This window comes from Phocoena sinus, chromosome 2, assembly GCF_008692025.1.
Source record: "Phocoena sinus isolate mPhoSin1 chromosome 2, mPhoSin1.pri, whole genome shotgun sequence".
NCBI classification, from domain to species: domain Eukaryota; kingdom Metazoa; phylum Chordata; class Mammalia; order Artiodactyla; family Phocoenidae; genus Phocoena; species Phocoena sinus.
The window spans coordinates 165,987,027-166,000,575 of record NC_045764.1 but is presented as its reverse complement, the minus strand read 5'-3'; the positions used below and the strand labels follow the sequence as shown (position 1 = coordinate 166,000,575).

The window sequence follows — 13,549 nt, the reverse complement described above, 5'->3', positions numbered from 1 at the left end:
CTAAAATCAATGAAAAAAAAGGAATTTTTAATAAGTGGTGCTTGTGATACTGGGATAGTCAATTGAGAAAAGCTAGGATTGGATTCACTTCTCATACTGTACCAGGATGTACAGTATTCACACACTTATATATGTATGTATATGTGTATATATGCATATTTGTATATACAATACACACTCCCCCTCCTTTTTTGCATAGCAGAAAACACCATCATCAGAGTAAATCAGTTTCACTAGTAAATCAAAGTGAAGAGAGGACGACAAACTGGAATAATGTTTGCCGCTTCCATTATGGACATTGCATTAATCTCTCAAATTTATGAAAATCCTCTAAAACTGAGGAAGAAAAGGACCAATAACTTTATAGAGAGATGGGCAAGAGATAATGAACAGTGAGTTCATAGAGACAAATACATATTAGCCTTTATATGAAAAGGTGCCCAACCTGATTTATAATAAGAGGTGCAAATTAAAACAGCACAAGATATAATTCCTTTCCTATCATATTGGCAAAAGTCCAGCATTTTGACAAATATTCTCTTGGTGATAGATACAGGTACTCTCATACATTGCTACTGGGAATGCAGAATGGTACAACTTTAGAGAGAAATTTAGAGTATTAAACAAAATTACACATATATTTACCTTTTGACCCAGTAGTCTAAGAATCTGTCTTACAGATATATACTGGGAAATATCTGAAAATATGTGTGTACAAAGTTACTGTGTCACTATTTCTAACAGCAAAAGACTGGAAACAGTCCAAATTTTGATCTTGATTTGCAGAAAACAGCTATAAAAAATATTTCACCATAGGGGAAATTTGAACATTGGGTAGTTGATTATCTTAAACTTTTTAGATGTGATGATGTTATTATGGTTATGTTAAAAGAGAGTACCTTTTAGAAATACTTGACATGTTACAACCCATTACAGTTACTGTTTATTTTGATGCTCAAATTGATACATGTTTAGCCAGTAGAACCCCTTGGAGTTAACTCTTGAGTCCTTCAGCCACATCTTTTAGAGATAATTACTTAAATATTTATGAGTGAGATTATATGATTGGAATATTTTTCAAGATAATCTGAAGGACAGGGTTAGTAGAGAGATAAAGATGAATTAAGATTTGCCTCGAGTTGATCATTGTTTAGGTGGTGGGGGTTTTGTTATACTATTCTATCTTCTTTTGTATGCATTTGAAATTTCCCATGAAAAATGTACAGGTAGTAGGCATAAATGGAAAGAGTGCATTTGGAACAAAGTCACTGAAGCCAAGGTAGGCAATTGGCTTCTTATACAATTTTATGTTCCTGGTAAATTTAAAACAGACGCTCTTTATTTCCACTATATCTTATTTGTGGTTTAGTTAGCTGGTATGTGTGTGTGTGTGTGCGTGTGTGTGCGTGTGTGTGCCTGTGTGTGCGAAGGAGACAGAGAGACAGAGAAAGAGTTTAGAGAGAGAGAGACAGAGAAAGAGAGTTTAAGATAGATTTTTCTGTTAGTGTAATTCTCAGTATTAAACTAACTCAAAAAATATGAAGTTGTTTGTTTATTGGCCCTCATTCATTATAGGGCCTTTGGATTACCAAAAGAATCAATTTGGAGGAAGTGAACATTTTCTCACACTTTCTATGAGTGTCATATTTTCTTGCAAATTTTATTTGGACATTGATTTAGATACATCAGTCCAAAGAGAAAATGGAGAGTGGAATTTTTTTCAGATTTAACATTAAGATTGTTCATTTAGTAATTTTTAAGCATGTCATTTTAATAGCTTATAAGGAGCCTAGGTTATATAAAATTGCATAAAGGAACAAAAATCTATTTTGCTCTAAACATTTTTGCTTTGGAGCCCTCATTATGTCTTAGAAAGACAGATTATGTGATTTATTTAATGATATCTAATGACATTAAGCATGATCATGTTAACTTGTTTTCTGTTCTACCAACAGATTAATATTAAAATTGGAAATTTGTATCTTTTGCTGGATATTGGAGATTGAATGTAATGGCAACAGAATTTATAAAGAGTTGCTGTAGAGGATGTTTCTATGGTGGAACGGAAAAGCACAACTGTGAGTTTTGCTTTGTTTTGATTTTCAACATTTATTTAATGTCTTCTTTATTTGTGACATTTTGTGATATAAATGTAAATGAGACATGTTTCCTAACTTCACGGGGGAGGCAGAAACATAAATGTAAGGCACACTAGCTCAGTATGAAAGTACCTTGGAACATAGGGGAGAGAGAGATGAATTCAACTCAGGAGACACTCTAGGACATCACAAAGAAGATGATCCGTGGTATGGAAGTCTGAAGAGGATTTTAGCAAGCTGAGTGGGAAGAAGGGAGTAAGAGAAGGTGAGGATTAGACATGAATATTACAGGTGGATGAAATAGTATGGGCAAAAGTAGGGAATAACATACTCTGGGGGGATAACATACTCTGGCAAATGTTTTAATTTAAATACAGAGAATTTCCAATTTACGAACAATGCATTAAAAAGTGCCTTTCATGAATGAATGAACGACCAATAGAGAAGAGACCTGTAACTTTATCAAGACCCACATTTATCAAGGACTCCTGGAGATTTCGCTTTCTATTACATGGTTTCCTGAACTCTTCAAGGTTATGACTGGAACTTTATTTTTCTCTGGCTCTTTCTTATATTTCTTTGTCTAAAGCATAGCTTCTTAGTATGTTTTTGAGTATGAAGGCTTCTTTTTTGCAATAAAAGATTTCATAAATTCCAACACAATAGTAATTGTACTTCCATTCAGTCTATAGACAGTACTAACTGTACATGAAGATTAGCTCTAGGTGTCCCTTACCTCCCCATCCTAAGTCACACAGCTTAGGAATCAAGTATCTCTCAAGATAATGGACAAAATAGGTCATAGAAGCTAGTACGGGGAGAGTCGATATTATTCTAGGGTCAAAGTACATTTTATTTTGTGGTTTGGTAAAGATTTTGGTAAAGACTTCGAGACCTTTAGCTTCTTTTCAAAGTAACTTTTGGTATTTAAGACTGAAATTAACCGCTAGTATTGACAACAAGAATTGTTTTGTTGACAGTATTTTTATTTAAATGACTAGATTATTACTTATTTGAACGCATTGTGGAATTAATTACAGTATAAAGTTGTTTTCCATCTATGAGCTCTTTTGTGGAAATGAGACTCTTTAAAAACTGCTTTTACCATTATGATAAGTTAATATACTTTGGCAGTAGTATATTAACTTCTCAAATATTGGCTAGACAAAATTAATGTAGATTCCAGAGTGCTTGATAGGACCCATGAGTAGTTTATGTGTCAGCAGTTTCTTTTAAAATGATTAAATAAGTACCAAAGCATGTTAGGTTTAGATTATTATATATAAATCTACATACATATTTGTGATTTTTTTTTCTCTTTTCTCTTCTACGCAGTATCTGTGGAAAGAGACTTCAAAGCAGCGGTATCAAATAGTCAAAATACTGCTATTTGTATACCTCCATTGACGTCCGTTTCTGTAAAGCCTCAGGTTGGCTGTACTGAGGATTATTTACTTTCCAAATTACCATCTGATGGCAAAGAAGTACCATTTGTGGTGCCCAGGTTTAAGTTATCTTATATTCAGCCCAGGATGCAAGAAACACCTTCACATTTGGAAGAACTTGAAGGTAAACAGTAAAATGGCAGGATTTAAAAATCAACCTGCAGCATTTAAATGCTATTATTGCTGTTATTTTGCTCTTTTACATATGTAAAGATATAAAATATCTTTTATGTACAAATTTTACATTTCATTTTTTATATGTTCTGCTCTTTCTGTAGAGGAACTTACTGTACAGTGTTTTTGAAGTCCATTATGAAATCTGATCACAACATTTGTGTGTAGATTTGGCCTTTTTAATGGAATAATATAATTATAATATGTCAGTTATTCTTCACACATCTAGAAAGAAAAAAAATAGAGGAATTCTGTTTTAGATCAGTAAATACAGGAAATAGTCTTATTATTTTCTAAAATTTAGTGTAAAGAGAAATAAGGAAGCAATGAAGTATTCTTTCTTCCTTCCCTTCTTTCTTTATTATTATACTTCTCAGCCTAAATACACTTCCCAGCCTAAACAGCCACTTGAATGAGGCAGATTCATTGGCTGAATTTTGGCTGATGTTGTAGAGGCCAATGAACTAAGGAAGATAAAAGGGAACAACATGTAACTCTTGTATTTTAGAAATATTTCATTTTAGTTCTTTGAAACACTGTCATTCACAATGATTTATTCCCTGAAAAATTTCAAACATACAGAATAGTTGAAAGAACTTAATGGTGAATGCCTGTATATCCACCACATAGATTCTGTCATTGACATTTTACTATTATACTTTATCACATACCTATCTATCCATTTCTCTAACCATTATTAATCCTTTTGGGGGTAAGGGGAGAATGCATTTCACAGTAAATTGCAGACATCAGTACACTTCCCTCTAAATACTTAAGCATATATATCATTTACTAAAGTTCAATTGTCTACAGTTTTCTTCTTTTGACATAAACTTTAAACACAATGAACTGCCCAGATTTTAAGCGTATATTTGTTGAGCTTTGACAAAGGGATATACCAATGTAATCCAAACTCCTATCAAGATCTACAGTATTTCTCTAAATATTTTTCCTGCCCCATCCTTTCTTCTCCTTCTGGGATACCAATTACACATATGTTGGACCTTTTGATATTGTCTTATGTGTCTGAGGCTTCTTTTTTTTCCACCTTTTTTGCTCCTCTCTATTCTTATTTTTTTGTATAAGACATTTAATTTATTGATCTTTTTGGGGAATTTGATGCATCACCAGTGTATTACAACTGAGCCATTAATCTTGTAGCTTCATCAACATTAACTGGTTCATTTTCATGATACTGCTGAGGAGTCAGCTGTTTCTGCAGAGGTTCAAGGGAAAGGCCTTTTGAGAAACTGCAGGTTCTTTTGTATATCTACAGAAGCTTTATTCACTCTGTTAACTTTTTCTTTTCTTTTTAAAGATTTATTTTTTTAATTTTTGCTACGTTGGGTCTTCATTGCAGTGCGTGGGCTTTCTCTAGTTGTGGCACGTGCGGGCTACTCTTCACTGTGGTGCGCGGACCTCTCACTGTGGTGGCTTCTCTTGTTGCAGAGCACGGGCTGTAGGTGCACGGGCTTCAATAGTTGTGGCACGTGGGCTCAGTAGTTGTGGCTTGTGGGCTCTAGAGCACAGGCTCAGTAGTTGTGGTGCACAGGCTTGGTTTCTTCGTGGCATGTGGGATCTTCCCAGACCAGGGCTCGAACCCATGTCCCCTGCATTGGCAGGTGGATTCTTAACCATGGCACCACCAGGGAAGTCCTGTTAACTTTTTCATCACTCACAATGTTTATGTTCTTAAGATTAGTGGTAACTGGTTTTGCTTTAGTTTCAACCTTTTAAGCTTTTTTGGCTGGCTATGTGGAATACATTCCTGGACTTCTGCCCTCTTAGTTTGTTCTTGGCCATTGTCTCTGATACCCTCATGCAGCTGCTCAAGTTCCCGGTGATGCCATCTGCATGCCTCTCCTTTCTGTTCTTAAGGCTGGATAATAATGACCTACTTTCAAGTTCACTGTCTCTTTCCTCCATTATTTCCATTCAGCTGTTAAGTCCATCCAGTGAGTTTCTAATTTTAGATGTATTTTCAGTTGTAATATTTACATTTGGTTCTTTGTTTATAGTTTCTATTTCTTTTCTGTGATTTCTTCCCCCCCACCGCCCCCATTATTGTGAACCTATTTTCTTTTAGGTCTTTGAGTTTTAACATCTTTGTCTACTATTCTGACATCTGGGTCATCTAGGTTTGGATTCTCTGGATTGTCTTTTTTGGAGAATGAGTCACATTTTCCTGTTTCTTTGTGTGGAGTAATTTTGGATCGTGTTCTGGATGTTGGATGTTATGTTGTGGAGACTCTGGAACCTGTTACATTACTCCGATGGGTTTTTTTTTCCCTTCCTTCACTCCCTCCCTCCCTTCCCTACCTCTCTCCTTCCTTTCCTCCCTCCCTCCTCCTTTCCCTCCCTTCCTCCCTCCCTCCCTAACTTCAGCAGGCAACTAACTTGATTGTACTGTGCTGCAGATTCTGTGTCTTTGGTGGCAGCTGCTATCTGAGCTTAGTTTTTTTATCCTTAGTTGGAGTCTGTCCCACACATGTGTGGTTCAGGGATCAGCCAGATATTTGAGCAGACTTTTAGTCATAGAACTTGAGGTTTTCTCCTTTCCAAGATTCCCACCTTACTTTCTAGCAGCTGTGGTTGCTCTGAACTCTGCGCTCTGTTCTTCAGGCCAGAAAGACTGGGTTTTCTACCGGAATTTTATCCACCCTGCACAGTGCCAGTTTTGTCCTGCCCACAGGCTAAAAGTCGTTAAAAACAGGTGGCCATTCCCCTTTGTCCCAGAGTCAAGTGCTGTTCAGAATCCTCACTACTTTTGTTCACTCTCTAGTACCTTCAGGGTATTTTGTTTGTTTGGTTTGGTTTTGGTTTAGAGTTTATTGTAGTTATCTACAGGAGAGTTGGGTCTGGTTGGAGTGATAATTTTTTTTTTAAGCAAGGAAGGATGAACCCTAAGCCTGGCCTACCACCCTGTTTTGCACATATCAGCAGTGTCTCTCCAGAACAGTTTTTAAAAGTTCTGGCTCACAGGATACCCTGATAGATTGATCTTTCTCTTTCTCTCGCACTTGTTAACAACATTGTGGTTAAACCATATAAATGGTCTTGTAATCTATTTTATTCATATCATATATTGTGAAGCTTTTTAATGGCTCCATAGTACTAAATCATATGGATGTACCATAATTTAGTTAATAAATTCTCTATTTTTAGACATGTAGGGTATTTTATGTATTATTTTCATTATCAGAAGATAAGTAAGAAATACCTACCTGGCAATATGTTATAGTTTTTCTTTTGTCTTTTTTTTTTTTTCATTGTATCACTAGAAAACAGATTACTTTTTGAGTTGAATGAGTGAGAAATTGGTTTACACTTAAATTATAGGCTCAATAAAGATCTGGTAAAGCCGTCTGATTTTTAGCATATTGGAGAGAAAATTATTTTATTTAATGAGAGTCAGGAAAGTATTCTTGGTGCCTAATTATGGAAATCAAACATGTGTATCTTGTGTATTTACATGAATGTGTGAGTGATGGGCTGATATGGAGATTTTGAGAAGGTAGAGCAGACCACTATCAATAATGAATAAATTATATTTCATATATTTTAAATTTGTTAAGTTGCATTGCTTACTTGCTGATAGATCTGATTATAGCTGCAGCTTACTGCTTTGTTAACAGATTGTATTACTAACATTTTACTCTGTTTGCTTCATCCCATATCTATCTTACCTATCCATTAAGAGAATGCATTTTGAATAAATACTGAAAATTTTAATTGGGCTTTGGAGAGGTATAAGCAGTTGTGCTACTTTACGTTTAGTTTTATAGCACTGTGATTCTGTAAATTGAGAGAAATGCCTCTTGAACTTTAAAAATGGTATCTTTTTAAGGGGAAAATTGGAATTCTTTACTGACTGACTTATAAAGGAAAAATGGAGTAAGAATATTCATTTTTAGGGCTAGCCTATAAAGGTAGAGAGTCATCTTTGGTGCTACTGCTCTTGACAGTGCTACTCTTATTACCATAAACAGACTTTTGTAGCAGTGTTTATGTGCTGAACAATTTAAGAGTTAGCTTATAAGGTGTACAGGCTCCTTATAAGGCTCTCTGGCATGATACCTCCCTCTTGGCATCCCTCTGCCTTTGTACAGGGCTTGGATTGTACACAGTTACTTGAACCAGAGTGTGAGGATAAGATCTCACTTCATAACCACATATTTTCTTTTTCTTTTCTGAACTCAGTGTGAAGCCACCTGTTTTATTGTTTAGCTTTTTCAGAAAATATTAGTTTCTACTGTGATTTCTATGTTAAATGGGATAGAAAGATTTAAAAGATGGTGATGATTTAAACATTTGAAAAACTTTGTCTATTATTTCTAATGTGAGTCTTAACTTTGAAAGGAATTTGATCTATTGTTTTACCCTTTAAAAACTGTGAAATATAATACACATAGAAAAAAGGAACAAAACAGAAATTTACAGCCCAGTGATTTGCTACAAAGCAAAATGCGTGTATGGTCACCACTCAAATAAAGAGAGTGTTACTAGTAAAACAAAAGCTTCCATCTTCCCCCTTTTCAGGGGGGAAGTAAGAGTAATCAGAGTAATCAGAATCTAGAGTAATCAGAATCCCAGTTGTAATAATCATCACTTTCTTGCTATTTTTAATTTTGACCACCTAAGCACATACCCCTAAATGTTGTGGTTTAGTTTTTTTCTGTTTTCTGACCTTTAGAAGTAATCTAGAGTAATCAGAATCCCAGTTGTAATAATCATCACTTTCTTGCTATTTTTAATTTCGACCACCTAAGCACATACCCCTAAATGTTGTGGTTTAGTTTTTTTCTGTTTTCTGACCTTTATATAAATGAAATTATATATTCAATATATATTCTTTTGTTATGTGTTTTTTATACAAATGAAATTACATATACAATATATACTCTTGTTATGGGTTCTTTATATAAATGAAATTACATGTTCAGTATATATTCTTTTGTTATGAGTTCTTTCATTCAACATTACGAATGAGTGGTATCTCATTGGAGTTTTAACTTGCATTTCCCTCATGACTAATGAGATTGATCACCAGGTCATGTTTATTGGCTATTTGGATAGCCTCTCTTCTGAAGTACCTGCTCAGTCTTAAGCCAGTTTATATTTGGGCTTGCCTGTCTTTTTCTTACTGGTTTGTGGGAGTTCCTCATATATTATGGATATGAGCCCTTTGTCAGTTATATATGTTACACATATCTTTTCCCACTCTGTGGTTACCTTTTCACTCTCTTTAAATAGTCTTTTGACCAATGGGAATTTTCAATTGTAATGTAGTTAGGCTTATTAAAATTGTTTTTATGGTTAATACTATGTTCCATTTAAGAAGTGCTTCCCTGGTCTAAGGCCTTGAGAACTTTCTTATAAATTTAATTAAATATAGAAGTTTTATTGGTTTGCCTTTAACATTTAATTTAGATCTACAGTCCACATGGAATTTATATTTTGTGAATATGTTTTGTTGGATTGAAGTGTTCTTTATTTCTACATCAATTGTCTTATCACCTTTTATTATTATTATTTTTTGGCCGCGCTGTGTGGCTTGTGGGAACTTTTTGAACCCGTGCCATGGCAGTGAAAGCCCATAATCTTAACCACTAGGCCCCCAGGGAACTCATCACCTTTTAATGAAAAGACCATTCTTTCCCACTCTTATGCAGTGCCACATTGATTATAAATCAAGTGTCCATAAAATGGGTTTCTCTTTCTGAGCCTTCTACTCTGTTCCATTGATCTTATTATTGATCAAATATTCTATTCTTAATACTAAGTAGAGCAAATCTTTCAGTCTTGTTTTTCTTCTTAAGGATTATATTTTGGTGTTTCTTGGTTCTTTATGTTTACATATAATTTTTTTTTTTTTTTGTGGTACACGGGCCTCTCACGGTTGTGGCCTCTCCCGTTGCGGAGCACAGGCTCCGGACGCGCAGGCTCAGCGGCCATGGCTCACGGGCCCAGCCGCTCCACGGCATGTGGGATCTTCCCGGACCGGGGCACAAACCCGTGTCCCCTGCATTGGCATGTGGACTCTCACCCACTGTGCCACCAGGGAAGCCCCCATATAAATATTTTTTATTCTTCTTTTCGTTATTTGATTTCTAACTTTATTGCATTGTGGTTATAGAACATACTCTTATTTCAGTCCTTTCAAATTTATTGAGACTTGCTCTGTGTATCTCAGCATGTGGTCAGTTTTTATAAATATTCTGTCTTTGTGGAAAGAGTGCATCTCCAAAAAAAATGATTATCTTTTTTGCTTAAAAGATGTTCTTTCTGCAGTAGAAAAATAAAGGAAACTCCGGTCACAAAATGTAGAATTGTCTGTAGGGCAAAGAGGAATGCCAGACATTTATCAGACTGTCTTGGGAGCAAGGTTCATGACTGACTCCTGGGAGAATACTCCACACAGTTAGACCTGAATAAACATCTGCTCTTTTTTTTAGATATCAGATGCATGTGATTTAGTATTACTTGAGACATTTTTTTCCCTTTGCCTTGGGTACACCATTTGTTGGCTAATAACTCCAAGAAAAGGATGTTGTAAAACTTTAAAAACACTTGCTTTCAGGATCTGCCAGAGCATCTTTTGGAGCTAGAAAGGTAGAACTTTCCAGTTCATCTCAGCATGGACCCAGCTATGATGTATATAACCCATTCTATATGTATCAGCACGTGTCACCTGATTTGAGTCGGCGCTTTCTTCCTCGTTCAGAAACAACGAAACGATATGGATCGGGTATGAAAAAAATTTTTCCTCTTTGTCTTTTCTCTTTAACAAATGTAGAAATCAAATTAAATCTATAAATTCTGGAAGAAATGATTCATCTTATGAAAAGCAATTTAAAAATAAAGAGAAAAGCAGGCTTCAGAAGTGATATGATAAACATTGTAACTTCTCTGTGGTTTATATCTAATGTAAAAATGAAAGATTAATGAGTTATGTATATTGGTAGTTCCAAGTTCCATTTTTGTCCTTTTTTGAAAGAAATTTTATTTTTAGATTTTGCACATATTTTATATAACATCTATCCATTCACATTCTACAACAAGTATTTACTAGCTCTATTTATTTTCTGCTCTATTCAGTGAAAATGATGCATTTCGAAACTAATGATGAGATTAGAAATGTAAACAAAGAAAATAGAAAATGCCTAAATGATTACCAATCTTCGTTAGTTTAATATTTGAGACTGTATCAATTATAGACTATCTGTACATATCTGATTCACAAAATTTTCACTGATATTCAGGAAAAATATGTAGCTATCTCAACCACTGAATTCAGGCTGATGTACTAGAAATAAAGTAGAAATACTTATTTAAATATGTATTTCATCACTGTGCTAGACTATACAATTATACAGAATTCCATTCTTCAATGATCTTATAGTTTAGGAAGGAAACTACATATACAGACTCGAAATATAACAGTACATGGAATTCAGTATTGTAATAAGTGCTCATTAAATAGTTGAATTGCATTTAGTACAGAGGACTTACATCCTCTTAGATTATTCTGGGATGAAGAATTGGATCATGGAAGCAAAAAGAATGAATTTTTCCTGCTTGATATTTGATGTGGATGTGAAAATGTATTGTTTGATTTGTGTTGGTTTCTGTTTCAAACAAAAGTAAAATAATTGAAAAGCAATTTTTAAACTTGATTAGAAGGCTTTGTCTCAAGTAGATTTGCATATAATATTCATGCTATATTTCCTATAGAGATTCAGTTCATGGTAGTTAAGTAGAATTAAGTGTTTCTCCTTTTTTTTAATGTGTGTGTTTTTTAAAAATTTATTGTTTATAAACAATTATGGTTTCTATTTTAGAAACCATAATTTGGCTGTGTTGGGTCTTTGTTGCTGTGCGTGGGCCTTCTCTAGTTGGAGCGAGTGGGGGCTCCTCTTCATTGCGGTGTGCGGGCTTCTCATGGTGTCTTCTTTTTGTTGCGGAGCACGGGCTCTAGGCACGTGGGCTTCAGTAGTTGTGGCACACAAGCTCAGTAGTTGTGGCTCGTGGGCTCTAGAGTGCAGGCTCAGTAGTTATGGCACATGGGCTTAGTTGCTCCGCGGCATGTGGGATCCTCCTGGACCAGGGCTCGAACTTGTGTCCCCTGCGTTGACAGGCGGATTCTTAACCACTACGCCTCCAGGGAAGTCCTTCTTCTTCTTTACTATAAAAATAAGTAATTTTCTCATGTCCCTTTGTAGTTTGTGACTTAAGGACCAATAGACTTCCCAATTCCCCTGGACTAAGCAAGTCTATGTTTGATCTTACAAGTTCATCTCAGCAGTTCATTCAGGTAAATTATTTATATGAATTTAATTATATGCAGTAATTTATTTTCAAGCTAAAACTTCAGAAATGTGTGAATTACATTAGGAACGACATGTTATGTATATTTTGTAGATGTATCTCTCCTAATAGCTAAAGAATAAACACTTGGCATTTCCCATGTGCGTTATTTCAGGAAGGTCTCAGTTGAATACTAAAAGGCAATAGTTTTTCTTTTGTTCTTTTATGAATCTTACTTTTCTCATGGTATGTAATGAGGCAGTCTTGAGGCAGTTGGAATTTAAAATGTTATACTTAAAAGTGCTTATTGATTTGACTTTCCTTATTGAACATAACTACCTAGTTAGTAAAAAATTAGTATTTCTATTGAGATGTAGAACTTTAATTATTCATTAATATTAACACAATGTTCTCCTTTTTTTGAAATAGAATTGAGTTTTTTGATGTTTAAAAAATGTTTTTTTAAATAAAGTAAACTGTGATTATTATTTTAAAAGTAGAAACCAGAATTAAGCAAGGTAAAAAGACAAATCACCTATGTTCCTATAACTAAGAATAAAAGTACTGTGAAAATATTGTTATATGTACCTGTGGACATTTTTCCATGTGAATGTATATGCATACATTTATATGGAAATGTATTCTTAATAATCCTCAGTTGAGTTAATTTTTTGCAGAATTAATTCTTTATAGCACCAGTTTTTTTTTTTACCGTGTATCAGAATTGTTTGAAGAGCTTGTTAAAATACAGATTGCCAGGCCTCACCCCCAGAGCTTTTGATTCAGTAGCTCTGCATCAGGGCCTGAGTTTGTATTTCTAGCAAGTTCCCAGGTGATGCTGAAACTGCTGGCCCAGGGGACTATGCTTTGATAACTGCTGTTTTATAGGTTTTTAGGTAACAGGGCACTTCCAAATATATTCTGACTTTCATTAGTATTTGCAAGTATGACATAGAAACAGTAATCTCTTCCTCCTTATTACAAAGCCAAACCAAAAACAGCAAAGGCTTTCCCGTATATTACCTAGTAAGATATTTACTATTTTCCTGGTAACACACACACACACAGAAAACCTTTTCCCCCTTTACTATCTAAAAGTGAAAAATTCTGACCAGTAACACTGTCAGAATGATTAGCACTCAGTTTGATATTAGGGTGGGTATTGCGGCATCAGTTTCAGAATCCTTAAAGTCTGATATGCAACATCTGACTAAAGAAGAATTTTATTTGTAGAGACATGATTCATTGTCCAGTATGCCCAGTAGTTCTTCTTCAAGGAAAAATTCTCAGGGGAGTAACAGAAGCCTGGGTAAGGAATAAAGTATTCTACTTTTATATTCTTAAGGGAATTATTTCTACCCAATAGTATTTTGAATGTAGTTATGATAAGGTTAAAAAAAGTCTAGATGATTATATGTATGTTGTCAGTGTTATCTGCATATGAGTACTCAGATCAGATGGTCCATTTTTTAGTGTTCAGGCATAAAGGCATCTTTAAAATTAAATATCTTTCGTTTGTTGTAA

General features: G+C 34.7%; 1 protein-coding gene across 6 annotated transcripts in view; it reads left to right on the top strand.

Moving 5' to 3' along the window:
• Positions 1–13,549, top strand: part of TC2N (tandem C2 domains, nuclear) — a 48,766-nt gene that overhangs the window by 16,215 nt on the left and 19,002 nt on the right. For all 6 annotated transcript variants that reach the window (XM_032623782.1, XM_032623780.1, XM_032623781.1 and 3 more), the window contains 5 exons: positions 1,956–2,078; positions 3,435–3,668; positions 10,299–10,466; positions 11,941–12,032; positions 13,259–13,334. In XM_032623782.1, the coding sequence (XP_032479673.1) occupies positions 2,012–2,078; positions 3,435–3,668; positions 10,299–10,466; positions 11,941–12,032; positions 13,259–13,334 (637 nt within the window). In that variant the 5' untranslated portion in view covers positions 1,956–2,011. The remainder of the gene's footprint in view (positions 1–1,955; positions 2,079–3,434; positions 3,669–10,298; positions 10,467–11,940; positions 12,033–13,258; positions 13,335–13,549) is intronic.